The 21,211-nt window shown below is 42.3% G+C and overlaps 1 protein-coding gene across 6 annotated transcripts in view; it reads right to left on the reverse strand.

Moving 5' to 3' along the window:
- FCHO2 (FCH and mu domain containing endocytic adaptor 2) overlaps positions 1-21,211 on the reverse strand; it is a 106,370-nt gene that overhangs the window by 24,954 nt on the left and 60,205 nt on the right. For 2 of the 6 annotated variants that reach the window (XM_084833498.1, XM_084833502.1), the window contains exons 14-17: positions 20,216-20,227; positions 18,625-18,649; positions 10,814-10,856; positions 3,770-3,864 (exon numbers count right to left, since the gene is read on the reverse strand). In XM_084833498.1, the coding sequence (XP_084689624.1) occupies positions 3,770-3,864; positions 10,814-10,856; positions 18,625-18,649; positions 20,216-20,227 (175 nt within the window). The remainder of the gene's footprint in view (positions 1-3,769; positions 3,865-10,813; positions 10,857-18,624; positions 18,650-20,215; positions 20,228-21,211) is intronic. The other 4 variants (XM_084833503.1, XM_084833499.1, XM_084833504.1 and 1 more) reach the window with 2 other exon arrangements.

Genomic DNA, 21,211 nt, shown 5'->3' on the forward strand with positions numbered 1-21,211 from the left:
TTAACAGAATGCATATTTGTTAATGACTGGAAAATTCCCAATATCTGAGGAACTGATGGTATTTGCTCAACAATCTTTAGACAAGAGACAAGAAGATACTCGACATCCGCTTGGAGCCATGGCGTCCGGCAGTGACTTGCGGAGTTCCGCAGGTTGCTTATCTCAAACAGCTGGGAAAAGGTTGAGAAACCTTTTTATCTTCCCCTGGAATTAAAAGGGGAAGCTTACAGTACCATCTGGATGAAATATTGGAAGAACAGCTGCTTCTGTGAAGGAACAGAGGGGCTGAAATCTAAGAATAGACCCCGGAGTGTCATCTACTGAATACTGTTTGAAACTCCTATCAATTAGGAGATACAAGGACAAACGGCTCCAAATAGTATTTCTGAATTTAAACTGCCAGCAATATCTGAGGACCTGTAATTAAATCTGCGTGTTTGCTTTTTTGTTTCTGCAATTATACTTGCTTGTTGTGGTTTGGAAAGTGTAGGATGGCAGTACCAAAGGAAAAAATGAAAGGCTTGGGAACGCTACCTACCCCCCCAATTGCTCCCTCGGCAAAGGTTTTTAGAAATGCCAGAGAAGAAGAGGAGTTGCTTGCTTTGATAAAAACTATATCTTCTCAGCTACCAGAGCAGTCAAAGAAACTTGAAACACTTCAGGACTCAACTGCTGCCCTTCAGGGGGCTCTAGATTTAATTAATATCTCTTTTCAAAAGATGGAAGCGAAGGTTAATGATCTTGAAGATCGGGTTGAAATGGCTATGAAAGCGTCTCACAATGTTTTGTCTGCTTGAATCTCTCAACTGGAGGCCTTCACACACAGAGCGAATCTACGTATCCTTGGTATTAAAGATGTAGCTACTGATATAGGTTTGGCTGAATTTATGGATAAACTTTTGCATGAGCTATTTGCTTTACCATCTGATTTTTTACTTGATACTGAGCATGCATATCATGTTCCTGGTTCAATACGTGGCACTAAAGGGACTTTTGGGACTGTTATTGTTCAATTTTCAGTAGTCTCCACAAAAAATTACCTTATGCGTCTGGTAAGAGAACGAGATGAGCTCCGGTGGGGACCAGCAAATGACAAGATTATGCTCTTTCATGATTATACTAAAGAAATCGCTGACAGAAGAAGGCAATTCACCAAGGCAAGAAGTTTAGCAAAGCAAATTAACCTGCAATATCATATTAAATATCCAGCTACATTTTGTATTCTTTCTGAAGGCCAGATGAAAAGATTTTTGGATCCTGATGCTGCAGAAGCATTTTATTTGGTATTAAAACTAAATTAAGGGGACCAACTCTCTCAGCCTCTGGAGTTGGAACAAAGCCATTTTTACTGATCTTTTGAAGTGTTGCTTGGGCTTTAGCTGATAAGATTTCTAAGCAATATGCCAAAATAAATGTTTGCATGTTTCTTTTCTTCTTTCTCCTCTTTTTTATGTTATATTGTAATAAAGCACATATTTGCGTGTGTATGTATGTATACACATATAAATACATCTTTAGATATGGTATTACTTAAAATATACACATGATTTGTTCCTAGTTTTATCCTTTTCTTAAACTTCTTCCCCCCTCATCATCATTATTATTATCATCATTATGGGATTATTATTATTATTCCTTGTTGGCTAAACCTTTAATGTTTATTAATACGCATTAACTGAACGGTAATTTATGGCCAATGGAAATGGATTGTTTGCTTCCATTTCTGTGCTATAAGGCTGTATGGTTTGTTCTTATTGAAGTTTTTTTCTTTTTTTTTCTTTCTCTTTCTTCTTTTGCTATCCTCCCTTTTTTCTTTTTCTTAGAATACTGTAATGTTGGAAACTGAAGATTTTGATTATATTGTTGGTAGTGTTTATTTCATTTATAAAAATAAAATAAAAATAGATTAAAAAAAAGGAGACAAGAAGATACAGAACTTTTTTTATAAAGAAAAGGATTGTGTTAGATTAGTTAGCAACAAGATAAAAAAGCATATGGATTATGGAGAAATTTTCACATTACTCAGACTACCTTCTGAGCAAAAATAGAAACATTAATTCAACAGACTATCACAGAAAGCAGTTTTCACTAAACTCACAATAAAAATAACTAAAAGGTGTAATCCATTTATCCATTAAAAAATAAAAATAAACCATACCTTCAACCCAAAGAGGATTTCAAGTCGGTATATTCAATACAGTAAATAACATAAAATCTAAGCCTTAGTATAATAAAATTGAGAGGCATAAAACTATTTCAACCAGTAACAAAAATACAAATTTCAAATTAAACATTTAAAATGCTTGGGCAAATAAAAAGGTTTAGGGTGCAACTATGGCCACCAGACAGCAGCTAGACGGCCATAGGATTGGTTGGCTTCCAGGAACCAAACTCGGAGCCTGCACTCCAAGGTTGGTTCCTGGAAAACTGCCTCCCCACCCCTCCCCCGTCGCCTCATAGGTGACGCAGATCTGGGCTCTGCCTGAGGCAAAAGGGGATGTTCCCAGGGACGGGGAGGGGCAGGGAAAGAGGAAGTGCCGATATGACACGTCCTAAATGTCGTCGTCTGGCCTCCCTTGCCCCACTCTGAGGTCCCGTGGCTAGACAGCCGAAATCAGCTGTCTAGCCAGAAATGCAGGGCAGCCAGAGAGCGGAGGACAGAATCCCCTCTGTGCTCCATCCACCCTGCACTGCATAGGTGATTGCCTCTGAGTTCGGAGGTGGCCGCCTATCCCGATAGGATTGCTCCCTTAACCTGGTACTGAAAAGAGTACAACGTTGATGCCAGACATACCTCCCACAGGACGGCATTCTAAAGCCAGGGGGCCACCACAGATAAGGTCCTCTCTATTGTAGATGATAAATGTACTTCTCTTATAGAAGGAATATGGAGAAGGGCCTCCTCTGATGATTTTAATGCAAAGACGGTATGATATGGGAGGAGACAGTATGACATGGGAGGCCCCAGCTGTTAGTGCTTTCAAGATAAGCACCAGCACTTTATATTGGGCTCCATAGGAAACAGACAGCCAATGTAGCTCCTTCAGAATGGATGTAATGTAACATGGATGTGATATGGCTCCACCTGGGCAAAGCAGCCAGAATTCGAGCAGCCGAATTCTGTAATACAACACTTTCATGTGTTGTGGTGTATACATCTGCCCCACACTCAAACTAGTCCAGCAAATCCCAAGTATACCAAGGATTTAACAACAAAAAAAGTTTTATTAGATCCTATTTGATAGGTAAGAGGTGGAGGAACTACAGAAACATTGGATATTACACGATATTGCAAAAGGTAGTCTTTGGCAGTATTTGTCAGACCACAAGATGCTTGGTAGATGCACACACAGCTTATGTCCTAATAACAGGTTAGGTAATGTGATGACATAATCAAGGACAGTGTATTTACGTTCCATTGATGATGTTGGAAGAAGTTTAACATGTATAACTCCATGCTAGATTGTACCTGTATGCACAAATTATATGCTCTTAAGTGACAGTTGTTAGAATTTAAACAAATATTTTCCAAACACCCTCAAAGGGTAACAGATAAAGAGGAACACAAATGTTGATACAATGCTTGAAGTTACATTATATTTTAAATAATTCTGCCACTTTATCAGGAAAAAATAGTTATCAATAGGCATTACCGTAACTGTATATTTATAAATCCTATTTTCATGGCACATTAGTTATTGAGGGGTTTTACTAAAAAAATAAAAGCATACTTACACACAAACTTTTTTTTTGGTAATAGTAGTGTTACCTGATGATGAGGAAGACACTGTTGAGGTAAGGGAGGATGAGTCACCAGAATTTCTAAAGAGTGGATCCCACGCCAAGAGGTCACTGTTCCCCTTCCTAATTTGTGGGTTCATCAGAAAATGAATATAAATCATACATTTGTTTAAATGCATGTTACTAAAGTGCTTTCAGTGCTATAGTAACAGCTGAAACTGGAAATGCACGTTTTCATAAAAACAAAACTGTTCATGTGTCATGGATATTAGAGAATATATAGACTCAGTGTTATTTTTGTTGTTCTTATTAGGTTTATTTTTGCCCCAGAAGCCTTTGCACTCTTATTTAAGCATCTTTATTCTGGCATCTTGTGCCTTTCTGAACCTTGTAGGAACCTTTTAGCACCATGTGTAACAACCCTAATCTCATGACTAAATATATTATTGCCTACGGGTAAAATCCAGCATAGGCCTCATGACTAACTCAGGCCCCATTAATTTCAATGGGTCTACTCTAAGTAGATCTTACTTTGGATTTTACCCTATATCTTTTATAAAAGATAGACAATATGAGTTGAAGTCTTTTGATTCTAGCAGATCTATTAATTCTGTTTGACTTACACAAGTTTCTTGTATTTTTCACCTCTGACCTCTTAGCCTACCACTGTTAACCCAAGTGACAAAAAGGTAAAAAAAAAAAAATTGTCCACCTCAGCTCAGGAAAAACAACCTAAGATTCAGATAAGAAGTTCAGAGGAAGGCTACCTGGTTAGGTAGAAAAAACAGTATTGCTAGCATTTTCTAGTTATGATGTAAATGAGTAAAAGATGAGATGAAATGTTTTGGGGAGTGAGTAGAATTAAATGCAGTTTATGGTTAAGCTACCCCCCAAACAGTAAAAATCAAAAGAAGTAAACTCAGATATAACATAAAGTCAAGCATTTTGTTTTTGGAACTTAATGAAATCTATTAGTTAAAAGTACTGACAAAAGAAATGAAATAAAGATATTACTTCCAGGCCATAACTTGGATTTTTTCTAAATTAAGGGCGTAATCCTATGTAGATTTAGACAGAAAAAAGTCCTACAACTCCCATCATTCCCCAGCCAGCACAGCATAGCTGGCTGGGGAATTATAGGAGTTGTAGGACTTTTTTCTGTCTAAACCTGCATAGGACCATGCCCTAACAGTCCATTGTTAGAGACTGCTGAGCTTACATTCTTTTCTTTGTTGGCCATCTCGTAGCACCAACTCATCACGAATCATAAATACTAGGGACAGAACTGAGAGATTTCAGGACAGGAACAGCTATCTGTGTCTTGACTTCTCTTTTCCTTTTGGGACAGTTCACAAATCTCATATGGGTAAGATATTTTACTCTTCTTAAAGAAAGTCATGCTCCTGAAACAATTTATTACAGCTACTTGTCTGTATTTCTGTACACGTTCTATACTGTCATACTATATCTTGTTATCATGTAAATACTTTCAATATTTTGCAGTGAATAAGTTTTTATAAAGACTATACCTAAAGCCTTTGATTTAAATGTTTTATCAAGTTTTATCAAGTTCAAATGCCTATTTGGACTGATGATAAAAAGAGAGCTGGGCTTCCTAGGAGAATTTATGTCACCTAGTTAGCTGACAACTTAGTGTTATCTAAATACAAGGAGTATGATACTCTCACCTAGAAGTGCACAAGGCACATGCATATTCAAATAGAATATTTTCTGGTGAAAATTATTCCTTATAAATGATCCAAGAGGAAGTACTAGTACTTCTTTTGAAATCTAATGATAGTTTAGGAAGGGAAATATTTTTCATATACCTTTGAATTCACATATTGAACACTTGTTATACCTCTCTCCCTTTTTAAAGCCATCCAAGTTGGTGGCCATCTCTACCACCATTGCCTTAATAGAAGTCATCATTCTCAGTGGGCTCAACTGTTCAAAATCCCCGTCTAAATTTCCAGTCACTGGAATGATGCAACCCAGAGGTTGATCCACACGCCTTGTTTTGAAATGAGACCCTCCTTTCTAACTGGCTGTAAGAGAAGTTGTGGAAAAATAGCCAGGGGTATAGCAGAAAAGCAAACTATTAAGTGAAGTGATGCATACTGAGGCAAAAAAAATCCTAACTTTTCATATACCATGCTGGGGTTTGAGTTGGTGGCAAATCACCTAGAAAAAGATCTTGACGTTGTAGTAGATAGCTCAATGAAAACAGTGACCCAGTGTGTGGCAGCTGTGAAAAAGGCAAATTCCCTATCAGGAATCATTGGGGAAGAGATTCAGAATAAAATGGGCAACACTGCAATTCCTTTATTCAAATCTGTCATGCAGCCACACTTGGAATACTGTATACAGTTCTAGTCTTTGTATCCCAAAAAGGATATTTGGTTGCTGAAAAGGCAACCAAAATGATCAAGGTGGTGGAGCAATTTCTCTTTGAGGCAAGGCTGCAATGTTTGAGGCTTTATAGCTTAGAAAAATAGCAAGTGAGGGATCATGATAAGAAGTTTATAAAAAGCACGATGTGGATAAAGGATGGAGAGAGGTTTTCCCCCTTTCTCATAATACTAGAACTGAGGGTCATCTAATGAAGCTAGGTGGTGGGAGATTCAGGACAGATAAAAGGAAGTACTTCTTCACGTGGCACTTTACAGATAAAATCAGTGGTCCGGTAATAGTGGATACTTTTCAATTTGCACAACCAAGAAGTGAGGTCTACCACCTGTGTGCTGGACACTTGCCCTTCCTGTCTTATAAAAGCAACGAGGTGGGGTGAGGTGGGGGGACTGGCTGAATGGGTTAGAGTAGTGGTGAATGCCTCTTTATGGCAAGCTAAGGCTAAGGCAAGACCTGTTAAACAAACCCTCCCTGAACCCCACTGTATTGAGTAACGTCCAGCCAGTTTCCAATATTCCATTCTTAAGGCAAGGTGCTGGAGTGTGTGGTAGCTTTTCATCTCCAGGGATTTCTGGATGAGGATTATCTCAATCCAGTTCAATCTGGCTTCAGGCCTGGTTATGGGACTGAGGTTGCTTTTGTCACCTTGGTGGATGATCTATGCTGGGCACTGGGCATGGGGTGTGTGTCCGAGTTGGTTCTGCTGGACCTCTCGGTGACTTTTGATAACATTGATCATGGTATCCTTTTGAGATGTCTGTCTGAGATGGGACTGGGAGGCACGGTTATATGGTCGCTCTGGTCCTTTTTGGAGGGGTGATTTCAGAAGGTGGTGCTGGGGGATTCCTGTCAGATGTCATGGCCATTGGCCTGTGGTGTCACTCAGGGTTCCATCTTATCCACCATGCTATTTAACATATACATGAAACTGCTGGGAGACATTTCCAGAGTTTTGGGATTCATTGTTACCAGCACACCAATGACACTCAATTCTCTCTCTCCTTTCCATCAAAATCCAAGGAAGCTATTCTAGTTCTAAATCAGCATCTGATGTCGGTAATGGACTGGATTAGAGCAAACAAATTGAAGCTTAACGCAGATATGACAGAGGTGCTCTTGGTTTGTCATAGCGCAAATCAGGGAACAGGGCTTCAACCTGTGCTGGATGGGCTCGCATTCCCCCTGAAATCTCAGATTCACAGGTTGGGTATAATTCTGGACTCTGCCCTGAACCTGGATGCTCAGGTTTTGGTGGTGGCCAGGAGTGTGTTTGTGCAGCTGAGGCTAGTGCACCAACTGCACCCATTCCTAGAGACATCTTATCTAGCCATGATCACACATGCCTTAGTTACACTCCACTTGGACTACTGTGACACACTTTACGTGGGGCTGCCTTTGAAAATTTTTCAGAAACTTCAGCTAGTCCAGAATACTACAATGAGACTACTGCCCGGGTCTGATTACAGAGAGCAGCACGTGACTCCCTTGATATGACAGTTTCATTGGCTACTGGTCTGTTTCTGGGCAAAAATCAAAGTGCTGGTTAGAACCCTAGGAAAAAGAAACCAAATGCACAGTTACAAGATGGGGGATACCTGGCTCAAAAATACTACAAGCAAGAAGGATCTTGGAACCTTGTGGTAGATCGCAAGCTGAATATGAGCCAACAATGTGATGTAGCTGCAAAAAAGGCAAATGTTATTTTGGGCTGCATTAATAGAAGCATAGCTTTCAAATCACGTGAAGTTCTAGTTCCCCTCTACTCAGCACTGCTTAGGCCTCATCTGGAGTACTGTGTCCAGTTCTGGGAACCACACTTTAAGAAGGATGCAGACAAACTGGAGAGGGTTCAGAGGAGGGTAACGAAGATGATCAGGGGACTGGAAACAAGGCCCTGTGAAGAGAGACTGAAAGAACTGGGCATGTTTAGCCTTGAGAAGAGAAGGCTGTGGGGAGATATGATAGCGCTCTTCAAGTACTTGAAAGGCTGTCACAGAGAGGAAGGCCAGGATCTGTTCTTGATCATCCCAGAGTGCAGGACACGGAATAATGGGCTCAAGTTACAGGAAGCCAGATTACGGCTGAACATCAGGAAAAACGTCCTGACTGTTTCTTTTACCTAGGTGCAGAACTTGGCATTTATCCCAAGTTCTGTTATTTTCTGCCCAGAGCTCCAGTCTGTCAAGATCACTTTGAATTTTGTTTCTGTCTTCCAAAATATTAGCTATCCCACCCAATTTTGTGTCATCTGCAAATGTGATCAGCATTCCCTGCACCTCCTCCTCCAAGTCATTCATAAAAATGTGGAAGAGCACTGGGCCCAGGACTGAGCCCTGCGGTACCCTGCTCATTACCTCTCCCCAGTTTGAGAAGATGCCATTGACAAGCACTCTCTGAGTCCGATTCTGTAGCCAATTGTGGATCCACCGGATCATTGTTTCATCTAGCCCACTTTGATCTAGTTTGCTCATCAGGAGATCATGGGGCATTTTGTCAAAAGCTTTGCTGAAGTCAAGGTATGTGATGTCTACAGCATTCCCACAGTCCACAAGGGAGGTTACTTGATCAAAATATGAGATCAGATTCGTCCGGCAGGATTTGTTCTTGACAAATCCATGTTAGCTTTGAGTAATCACTGCATTGTTTTCAAGGTGCTTACAGATGGATTGCTTTATCATCTGCTCCAGAATTTTCCCAGGGATTGATGTCAGACTGACTGGTCTGTAGTTCCCAGGTTCCTCCTTTTTGCCCTTTTTGAAGGTAGGGGCAACATTAGCCCTCCTCCAGTCATCTGGCACTTCACTCGTCCTCCATGATTTCTCAAAGATAATAGACAGTGGTTCTGAGAGTTCTTCTGCCAGTTCCTTTATTACTCTAGGGTGCAGTTCATCTGACCCTGGAGATTTTAACTCATTCAAAGTAATTAGGTGTTCCTTGACCATATGCCTATCGATCTCAAGCTGCAATCCTGCTCCATCAGCCTGTACTTCACCTTTGCCAGGGGGGTCATAGACTCTCTTTTGGGAGAAGACTGAGCCAAAGTAGGAATTGAGCACTTCTGCCTTTTCTTGTCATCTGTTATCATTTTGCCATCCTTATTTAATAACTGAACCACCATTTCTTTCCTCTGTCTTTTACTATGCACGTAGCTGAAGAAAGCTTTTTTGTTGCTTTTAGCATCCCTCGCTAACCTCAGCTCATTCACAGCTTTAGCCTTCTTGACGCCATCTCTGCAATTCTATGCTACCTGCCTGTACTCTTCCTTTGTTGCTTGGTCTTCTCTTCACTTCCTATATGTGTCCTTTTTTGTTTTCACGTCATCTCTAAGCTTTTTGTGAAGCCACACTGGCTTCTTCTGTTGTCTTCCACCTTTTTTTCTTGATGGAATTCTTTGTAATTGTGCCTTGAGAATTTCCTTTTTTAAAAACTCCCACCCATCTTGGACTCCTTTTCTCATTAGCGTCGCTTGCCATGGGACCTTACTTATCATAGTTCTGAGTTTATTAAAATCAGCTTTCCTAAAATCCAGGGTGTGGGTTTGGCTACACTTGGCTTTTGCTTCTTTTAGAACCATGATCTATATCATTATACGCAGGTCATTGTTGATAGAGTATGGTCTCTAATTTCCCCTTCCAAGGTAGATCCAATTACTTGCATTGACTCAGCCACCAATGATGGAATACAAGGTACATCCTAGGTTGGGACAATGTAATGGTGAATCCAAGAGATGCCTCAATTTTCTACAGCACAGGAGTGGGTGCTACCAGCGAATGGACAGGTTGTTGTAACTGAGTAGGGCAAGTCTCTCCAAGAGGAGACGGTACAGAAATGGCTGGTATCAAAGAGGCTGTCTTATCTCTCCCTTTTCTCCTTAGTGGCCATCAAGTTTGACAACAAGAAGTTTGACAAAGAGAACTAACTTAGGAGGCCGAGACAAGACCAGATTTGCTTCTTGTGTAAGTGGAGCAGCCAAGCAAGCAGTAGGCCTGGGATACAGCATCAAGGATGTCCGTCTTGAAAATAACTGAGTGGGAAGGCAGGAGCCATGCTTCCTTGAGTGTGTGCACTGAGGGTGGAGAAAGGTCACCCACAAAAATGCTAACCTAGTTCTAGAAAGTTCTGAAATAAGAGCAGTACCTATATTTGGGACTGGATACGAAGAAGTAAAATAATTATTTTCAAACTTTTCCTGAGCCATGCTACTTTTCCTGCATGGCCTTCAAGAATCTGGGCTTATTTTAAGGCAAGATGTTTTTACTTATGGATGATAAAAAAATCTTTTCACTTATGAAGGCAAGAAAGTTATTTACATTTACACTGTTTTGATTAAGTATATGCAGATAAAATTTTACAAGTATCAGGTGCTATTCAGTGCAAAGATATATGCATTAGATTTATGCTATAGGTGGAAATAAAATTTGAATTTCAATTATTTTAGTGGCAAATAGTTATATATTCTGAAATGAGCATAACCAAAAAGGGAGTGGGAGGGAAGCAGCCAAATTAATTTAAAAACTGAGAAATTAAACTTGAATCCCCAGATGCCAACGCCTAAGCTGCAACATCTGAATGCAGCGCTGGACACAGAAATATGGGCAGAACGGCAAAAATAAAATTCAGTGACCTTCAAAGAAAAATAAATGTCAAAGGTGAAACTTACTCATTAGATGAAGCAGAAAGCTTTGATTTTGTTAATTCTTCACCTAATTAAAAAGATTATTATGACAGTTGAAAGCAATGATATTTAATTAACAAAATCAGCAAGCTTTTTATAAAAACACAATTTCAACTGGTAAAGTGGCAATATAAAGTAACACAAATAAATGCTGAAGTGAAATGGGCATGCATTACAATACAAATAATCTGCTTTTGCCATATTTTCCTCATATGTGCTTCTAATCTAATACAAATTGCCATATGGGATGGATTCCAGGAGAGAGGAGGCGGCATATGAAGACAACACAAGATAGCTGCTTCTGCCGGACTGTCCCCTCCCTTACCTCAGGGGCATTTAACACCAACTGCCCTATGAGAAGAGGCCTAGGCATCAAATGTCTGCTTTTGCTCCAACAGGGCTCATCTGATTTGATTTAATTTTATAATGTATGTTTTAATGTATCCATTACAATTTATAAATGTTGTGTGCCTCTTTGAGAACTCCAGTCTAAAAGTGGGATATAAAACTACAGATAACAGAAAATAACACATTTTGCACGGTGTTAATTTCATAGGAGTTTTGCTTTCTATATAATTATTCTCCAAACTATGACTTGGATCCTAAGTTGCTCCTCTGTTCATGCAAGGGGAGGTGCAATTTCAACCAACTCCCCTCTCACCCTATCCCACACCATTCCCTATGTCTCCCCCCCCCCAACCCTCATGAACATATTTTTGGGGCTGCAGAGGGAAGGGAGATATGGAAAGGCCCTTTTTTGTGATTAGGTTTTAACATCTTCCCCCATCCCATTTTCCCAATTAAAATTGCCTCCCTAACTGCTACTTGCCCCATCAGGGAAAACTTGTGGAGCTGCTCATATGAAATAGTAGCTGCACCACTGGCCTAATTATCATACACCATTGATGGTTGCTTTTTACACAATTTGCAGGAGATAGAGATCTGTGATCAGATCTCCCATGTCTTGTCTAGTCTGGCCCTAAAGGACTAGTCTCTCAGGATATAAAAATATAGATTTAAAATGTGTAGGCTTCCTCTCATCTTTCATATATATTACTTCAATGAAAATAACTTTATTTTTTAGTAATATCCACAAAGTATCACCGTATCGTACAAGATTGCTGAGATGATCAACAAGATATTTTACAGCTCTTTGGATGCTGCAGAAAAGACTGTTGGTCACTTACCCATAAAAGGGATTTCTTTGTGCATGTAAAACAGTACATCAGGTGGGCCTTATGCGCCACCTAGTGGTCAAAGGCAAAATCACTGCTCCAATTAAGTCTTTTAACTGTCATTCCTGCCTCTGAAGCTGTTTCTGATGACAAGCTCAGGAAGTTCTAGGATTAGTGAGAACAGCGAAATACAAACAAGAAAAACAGGACATCTTGCTCTCTCTGCAGACAGGGCTTGGAAAGAAACCAAGTGTGACAAAAAAAGAAAATTAAACCCCGCCAGCAGAAACAGCCATAACAGAATCTGAATCTAGGGTATGGCCCTGATGTACGGTTTTATATGCACAAAGAAATCCCTTTTACAGGTAAGTGACCAATGATCTTTTCTCTTGCGCATGCAATCAGTACATCAGGGGGGGCATGCCAAAGCTTGACCCATGTAGGGCGGGATTCAACAAAGTAGTAGCTGCTTAATGACTGGGAAGGACGTGTTGCAAGACACGCCTTCCAAAGGCCGCCTCAGCAGAGGCATATAAGTCAATCCTGTAATGTTTAATAAAGGTGCTAGGATTTGCCCATGTAGCTGCCGTACAAATCAATGCAACAGAGCATTGAGGGGAAAAGCTGCCCATGTCGTAGCTGCTCTTGTAGAATGGGCAAAAATTTTGGAAGGTGGAGACAAGTTTAGGCAGGAATAGGCTAGGGAAATACACTCCTTTAGTCATCTACTTAGAGTGGCATTAGACACTTTCCAGCCCAAGGAAGCAGGAATGACACAAACAAGGAATCATACTGCTGAAAAGTTTTGGTTCTGCAGATATAGGCCTTCAGGGCCCTCATGACAACAAGGGAATGCCAGTTCATTTCTGAGGGGTGCACAGGGGAAGGACAAAAAGTGGGAAGAATTAGCTCTTGTTGACAATGAAAAGGAGACAGAACTTTAGGATGGACAAAGAGGTTAGTACAGAGCACCGCTCTATCTTTATGGAACACATAGCTGTTTATCCACAGAGAGGACATTAAGTCAGGAGATCCTTCTGGTTGATGTTACGGCCACCCAAAATAAAACCTTGGAAGAGAGCAATACTGATTTCAGGGGCTTGAAGGGTGGCTTCTAAAGTGCTGAAAGTACTTTATGGAGATCCCAGGAAGGGAAATGGTATTGAACTGCATGTTACTTTGAAAAAGCTCTGCACAGGAACTGTTTAAGAAAAGAATAAGCGCCCATGGACCTATCTGGGTTTTTTGACAAAAGAGTAGAAAGCATGGAAGCCTGATGCTTGAGCGTATTAGGCTTGAGACCCATAGCCAAACTGTCTTGCAGAAATGCTAAAAGGTCTGAGATTCTGGCTTTTTGAGCCCCAAATCCTTTTCTTAGTACACCAAGTGGAGAATATCTTCCATGTACTCTGGTAAATTCTGTGGGTAGATGGTCTCCTAGAGGCCAATATAATCTCGATTACTGGGGGGGTGGGGGGGAGAGGTCTGCTCTGGCAAAACGGTTCCTTTCAATCTTCAGACATGTCACTGAAGCCATGCAGGGTTTGACTGAAGGAAATGGCTTTGAGATGACAGGTCACCACACAGAGGGAGAGGCCAAGGAGGAGCCGCTGCCAGATTGATCAGGTGAGGAAACCAGGGTCTCTGTGGCCAAAAAAGGGAGCCACTAGAATGAGTCTCGCCTTTTCTTCCTTTACCTCCACAGAACCCTGGAGAGAAGACAGAGCGGTGGAAAAGCATACAGAAAACCTATCAGCCACGGAGAAGACAGGGCATCCATCATCTCCGCTGCTGGAGATGTATAATGGCAGAAGAACCTGCTGACCTGGTGCTTGGCTTCTGATGCAAACAGCTCCACCTGGACTCTCCTGAAACAGGAGACTATCTCTTCGAAGACTTCTGGGTGAAGCATCCATTCTCCTTGGTTTAGCTGTTTCCTGCTTAGCCAGTCAGCTTGAGTATTCTCTCCCCTGCTTAGGTATTCCGCAGAGAGGGATTCTAGGTGATGTTCCACCCAAAGAAGGAAGGAGTCCGCCTCCTTAGAGGTCTAGAGACTTGGTTCCTTCTTGATAGCAGATGTGTGCCTTTGGCTGTGACATTGTCCACCTGGATGAAAACTGATCTGAGAAGTACTTGCGTGAAGTGCTAAACCACTAGCCTGGCCACCTGGAGTTCTAGTAGGCTGATGGGAAGCTGCAAGCCCCCTGAGGACTAGGATTCTTAAACCATCCTCCCCTTGCACAGAGCTCCCCAACCAGAAAGGCTGGCATCTGATGTAATCACTGTTTTGAGGGGATCTTTGGGGGGGGGGGCTCTCTCCAAAACAGGACAGAGGAGTGACCAGCAGAAGGAAGCTCAAATAGTCCTGGACAGATGAATGTTCAAGTGACATCTTGAAGCTATATCGTTTTGGAAAGGAAGAAGGGCTGATTGTAAGGGATGAGAATGAAATCTTGCCCAAGGAGTTACCTGGAATGTTGAAACCATGAGGCCCCAAACCTTCGTTAGAAGCATGAGGTCAGCTGACTTCTTGAAGCAAATCAATTTGACTGCAGCTTGAATTTTGGAGAACCTCTCTGGAGAGACAGCCATGATCCCTACTTTTGTGTCTATTAAGGGCTCCAGGTGGAGTATTCTGTGAGAGGGGAGCAGATGACTCTTTTGATTTTTGACCAGAAAACTGAAGTCCATGAGACATGCCAGGGTGACTTGCAGGACGTCCACTGCCTGATACCAAGAGGATGAATGGATGAGAAGATCGTCAAGGTAAGGGTATATTGAGATCCCTTGTGTGGCGATTCCACGTGTACAATATGTAAATAGTAAAGGTTTGTATATATGTATGGTGGCTGGTATGTATCTGGAATGATTGAGGTGGGGTTTGGCAGAGTGTGGGCAAGAATGACAGTTTGGCAAGTGGAAGAAAGAGGGAGTGGCTGAGTGAGAATGGAATGCAGTGTGATTGGATGAGAGCTTGTGCATAAAAGTTGAAGTGATTGCTTCTGTGAGAGTGACATAAGTCTGGGAGCGTCAGGATTCCTTTAGCCCCCACTTTATTTCAACGCCGAAAACAAACACAGACGAGAGGCTTCAGTCTACAGCTTTTAATCTATTACTTCACAGGGTCATACACATGGAAATTCTCAGTGACTCTCAGTCTACAAAGGAATGCCTTCAGGGGAATTCAAAAGGAAGTTAGGAGAGTTGCCCGCCGCTTGAAGAGGAAGGCAGTCTCACTAGCCTAACTTAAGGGGGGGAAGTCCCTCTCTCTTGTGAGGCTTCTGAGCACAGCTTCTCACCCAAGGCCAATCGGGTAGACCATCTAAGTTCCGCCCCTGCCTTCTCTCTCTTTGCTCTGCACCTGGCGTCTATTAGATCAGACTCCCCAAACCCCGCCTCCTTCTGTTCGCTGTCTCTCACAGGGGTGTGTGAAGAGGGACCCTCATCCTCAGCCAGCTGGGCGTTTGTAACCTGAGAAGCCAGCCCAGTCATGTCTGGACTAGCGTGGGATAACACCTCTCCCATGTCTGGTGGTTCTCCTTCAGAATCTGAACTGCTATCCCACTCCCTGCACTCAGGGAGTAAGATAGATTGGGAACAACTAGATAAGTCGGGGATTAGTTTGAGAAGGCAAAATGGAGATAGTGCTGATGTTTGAGGAAGATAGGAACATGGAGATCGGCTTCTTTGAGGTCCACTGAAGTCATGAAGTGTCCTAGGCAAAGAGCGTCTTTGATGGACAGAAGAGTCTCCATCCAGATCCAGTGGTAACAGATGAAGCAGTTGAGAAACTTGAGATTCAAGACAGCTCTGACCAATCCATCTTCCTTTGAGACTGTTAAGAAGTGAGAATAGAGCCCTAATCCCTTCACTTCTAAAGGCAACGGTTCCACTGCCGTGATATCTACTAGAAAATGGATGGACAATTTCACCATCTCCCTCTTGGCTGGATTTGCTGGGGTTGGTGATGGGAAAAAATAGTGGGGAGGTGAAGATGTCAGCTCCAGATGCAGAGCCGAGCAAAGAGTCTCCAGGACCCAACGATCTGAGGTGATGGCCAGCCATTTGTTGGTGTACCCAGCAAGACGACTGCCCACCAACAAAAGGTTGGTGTCAGAACTGGTGCCTGTATCCCCTTGACATGGTGGATGAGCCATGTCTAGTGGAGAATCCATAGCGATGGATTTCTTGTGCTACAAAGGAGAATTCACCTTGCCTCTAATCACTTTTGGGATAAGAGCAGGCAGCTTCACCACTTCGGTCTTGGGCTGCAGATCAGGACAGACAGCTGCCATCCTAGAAGTAGAGGGTTGAGGAGCTTCCTCTGAAGGAATCAAATGTAAGGCTGCCATAGATTTACATAGCAGGGGAAGATAATGGGAGTCCTGGAACAGGTGAAAGGAATCAGGCCTCTCGAAGTTGGACTCACCAGTCCACTCCTCTTCATCCAGGACAATAAAGTCCACATTATTCTCATCTGGGTTAGGAGACTCCAGATTTGGGTTGGACATTTTTTTAACTTCCTCCTAGGCATATCATGAGGATCTGGAGATATATGAACACTGTCTCCAGCTATAGCTGTAGGAGCCTGTTGTGACATTAGGAGAGAGCCAGAGCGCTGTGCAGCACTTCTAGATGTAGCAGACATAGAAAGGGTTCAAGGCTGAGAACAAACCAAGGCATCCTTAGCCAGGTCAGCTAATAAAGCCTCTTTCAAGCGCGGTAGCAGAGAAGGTGGAATTTCCAGGGAAACTGAATTGATTGACAGGGTTTTGGTGGGAAAAAGTAGTGGGCCTGGAGGAGGATGCCCTTGTTTCCACAGGGCAGTCTCTCAACCCCCAGAACTCCCCCGGGGAAGATTGCATCAAAAACAGACTGCCCAAGTTCCCAGCCAAGTCTGCCTTTCTGTCATCAGAGAGATCTTCATGTGCCCCAAGGCTCCTTCTGGCCAACCACCTGGGGGATGGTGTAGCAAAAGCTGGGCTCCTGAGTAAGGCCATGCTTGCCCCTCCTTGTCGTCCTCTTCTTCCTCCTCCTGCCAAACTCCCAACATCCATACCAGCCAGGGCTATGTCATTGCAGGCATTCAATCTTGTTTTGAGCCCTGCTAAGGAAAACTCCCAAAGTTGGAGAAAAAGGAGCTCTGGAGGCGACGGAAAGGCTTGCTTTTTCATAAGCTGTAGATGGACAAGCCGCTTCAGTGTGAGTGGGAGGAGGGTCAGTAATGGCTGCCATTATTGCCTTTCCGTCACTCACAGAGGCCACACAGAGGTGGGCTTGTGAGGAGCCGGAGGAGATTGCTGGGCAAGGTTCATGAGGAGATTTGCAAGCAGAAACAGACTTTCCTTTTGCTTTCCCCATGGCAAGCGGCAGAGCCGAAGGCACAAGGGGGAAACGGCTGGCCAAATTGGAGGGGTGGTGGTGGTTGGAGACGACAATGAAGGTAGCTGAGAAGAACGGAGAAGCTGTGGTGGGGTGTTGTTTTTTTTTACTGTTTTCTCTGAAAGGAAAAAAAGATTGGGAAGGGAGGAAAAGAGAACAGACAATAACACATGGACATGCAAAAGTTAGGGAGAAAATGGAAAAAAAACAAGCCTGAGTCAGAAGAACGCAGAGAGATGAATCCATGACCACTTCAGTGAGGCAAAATCACAAAACTGAACTTCAAAGGTGGAAAAGATAGTGGAGGGAGCAATCCTATGGCCACTAGCAGCGGCTAGATGGCCACAGGATATGTTATTTTCTGGGAACTGACCTCTCCCCACTTCTGTGCTGCCTTTGAGGCAGCGTGGAACAGCCCTGTCCTCCGCGCTTGCAAGAGGAGTGTGGAGTGGCCGGAAAGGGGCGTGGCTGGGGGTGTTCCGGGGCGGGGAGAGCGTAACTGCCTGTATGACACATCCTATGTGTTGTACAACAGCCTCCTTTCCCGCTCCATCCTCCCGTGGCAACTGAAAAAGCAGGGCAGGAGAAGGGCAGGGCTGAAAAAGCAGGGCAGTGCAGGAGAACGATCCCCTCTGTGCTTCTCCTGCCCTGCTTTGGAGAGGCAGTTGCCTCCGAGTTTGGAGGTGGCTGCCTATCTAGATAGGATTTCTCCCTTAAAGACTTAACTGGAACAGCAATTTTGCCTTTGATCACTAGGTGGCACACAAGACCCACCTGATATACTGTTTACAAGCACAAGAAATGACTAAATTTTCATAACCTGGAGGGGAATCTCTATTCTTAAAGCCAGCATACAAGCATTAATATTTAATGTGCAATATAATTTCTAGTGTCATAATCGTTCATGACACTAGAAATTGTGACATACAGCATTAAAGCCATCTAATTCCACATGGGCATTGTATTAATCAATATTTTATTATAGAAATATTTTGGCCAACTGCCAGAAAAGACTTTTGCAGGTGGGGGACTTTTTTGTGGGGGAAAACTGCCTACATTAATTTATTTTTTAAACCCTCAAATACAGAACAAGAAACCTAATTTAGAACACCCAGTTATCACACCATATATATCTTTTCATTTACAAGAAACATTTGATTGTACAGGCACACCTTCATAAACAGGAAGTTGAGGTCTGATATAAATATAAGGAATATCTGACACTGGACACAAACTTACTAGATAAGTTCCGGTTCATTTGTGCCTACATGAAAGACAAAAAAAACAAACAATACTTAGTGAACAAATATTTGCTTTCTAAGCTAAGGGAGAGGTTGCAGATGGAGACAAATTCAAAAGCCAACATCAGCTATTAGGCTTACTATCTCTAAAAAGGCAAAGTAACTGGTAGACACAGGTAGCAACATCAGTTATATAGAACATAACAGCTTTTCTGATATTATCAAATTAATATTATTTTCAGATAGATATTATCAGATTAACTGATAATAGCTTTTCAAAATTTGGCCATCCCAGAAGGCTGCCTGAAACTGCTGCAGCATGGTGACTGCTCCATATGGCAACCCAATTCTTTATGCCACTTAGGTCAGTCCTCTGTTTTATTTTTTTCCATTACTGAGGTGACAAGTGGCTAGTTGAAGCTTCTAAACCAGCAAGGCAAGCCAAACAATTCCACAGGACAAATGCTTTATTAAAAATAACCTACATCTAAAATAGTAGCCATGTGGAAGCAGTTTCAAAAGGCCTCAGCATAGTGGAACAAACTGTGAAGCTATCCTGAGAAATATGTTCTGAGTTGACATAAAAATAAATGTTTGATCAAAAGCACATAAAAATAAATGTTTGATCAAGAGCTAGAGAAGGAAAATAACCCTGAACTAAGAATAACAGCTCATATGAAATTGATACAGAGCACCTACTCACATGATTAGAATTGGGGTATGAGATTGCATGGCCAACCAAAAATCTCTGGGCAGGTGCTTGTCCCTGAGCTTCTCCAGCACAAGGTGGGGGACAGTTGCCTCCCAAGCAAGAAAACAAGAGCCAGCTCAATTTTGAGCTGGGGCTTGTTTTGCCTTTCCACTTCTAAGGCACTCACTACCCTCCAGCTTTAAGCTGGGGAGAAGGTCAGGAATTGTCCCTGCAACTGTGTTGGGCTTCAGAGGCCCCAGGAAGGCACAGATGTCCAGTGCAATTAGAGAGTTGGTTCCCTCCCAACCTCCCTCTCTAGCTCTAAGAAGCTGGCACTTGTCATGCTTGCAAGGCGAGAGAGAACACTTGCCATGTGGCAAGCAAAATGGTGGACCTATGGTACTAAAAAAGATTAAAAGTGGATCCCATGGTTGCAGATTGGGGTTAAATCAGGGGTGGCCAACTTGTGTCCTCCAGATGTTTGGACCTACAACTCCCATCATACCTAGCCAGCATAGCCAGTGTTAAGGGAGCTGTAGGCCAAAATATCCAGAAGGACACAAGTTGCCCAGCTCTAGATTAAATAGACTCAAGGTCTGGAAAGGTAAAAACTACTGGTTTAGGGGAATTCACCAACATGGAAAATCATGATAATATTCCTCTTCCTTCCCCCTTGACAGTCTTGTTTTACAGCTAGGGATGTTTTGCCTTTCCTGTTGCTAACATAAAGAATTGCTAACATAAAGAACTGGTTATTGCAGGACAAAATTTATACAAGATTAACTGGCAGCTTTGGGTAAACTGCAAATTACCACTACAAAAACATTACATAAACTTACACCTTTAAGTCTTCAGTAAAATGTGTGATATTGCCAATTAAGTATATTTTCATACTTACAGGACTATGTCTCTGATGTCAGCATAGGAAATAAAATGGGGAAAACATAATTATATACAGTTTTGTGCAAATTATATTTACTAGTGTACATTCTTTCCTAATTGACAACTTTGACACAGAAGCTACAATGTTAATAAAATAAAAATCTCAAGCATAGAGGACAGTTTTAGCATTTAAAAGAAAAAGTAAGAATTCTTAGTAGAAATCTTATTGATGGTGCCACCTGTTTATTGTAGATCATATATTTTACATTAGTATCCATCTTCATATAGAGTGACCTTGGGCCTTAACTCATGGAAGTATCAATATGTTTCCACAACTCACAGAAAGCTGACATTTCTATAAGTGTTCTGAACTATCTTGGAAGATCTTTAAATGAGACATTTAAAACCCCTCTCTCTAGACATTTGAGAAAGAGAGTCTCTCATAACAGCAGTAGTCACTCCAGCACAGAGAAAGCCAAGGCACAGATGGATTGGAATGTTGGATTCTGTGACCTGGCACGCATGATCACTACACCCTACTGTGAGCTGTAGCGGATTGTGGCGCCTATGGATGCTAAGTTGCCAGTCCAACCCCCACGCCCCCAGCTTCTTGTGTTGTCCAAACCTGGCAAGGGTAGCTTGTTGGGGTGGTTAACAAACTATCCCACAAGCTGTTCACACGTTAACCCACACTCAGTGGTTGAGTGTGGGTTGTTGTTGAACCATGGGTTGTTTGTTGAACCGTGGGTTTGCATGTTGTCTGAACCCAGGACATTTTCTGCAGGGTGGCTTGTTAACTGTGCAGTGTGGCTTGTTAACCACCCTGAACAACCCAACAACAAACCATGCATTCTCAAGCTGGCATGTTCAAGAAAAATAAGCCACCCTGCAGAAAATGTCCTGGGTTCAGACAACATGCTAACCCATGATGGTTCAACAGATAAACCACGGTTCCACAACAACCCACACTAAACCACTGAGTGTGGGTTAATGTGTTGTGCGAACCCAGTCA

This window comes from Heloderma suspectum, chromosome 2, assembly GCF_057233095.1.
Source record: "Heloderma suspectum isolate Gila_16-S chromosome 2, 16-S_ref, whole genome shotgun sequence".
NCBI classification, from domain to species: domain Eukaryota; kingdom Metazoa; phylum Chordata; class Lepidosauria; order Squamata; family Helodermatidae; genus Heloderma; species Heloderma suspectum.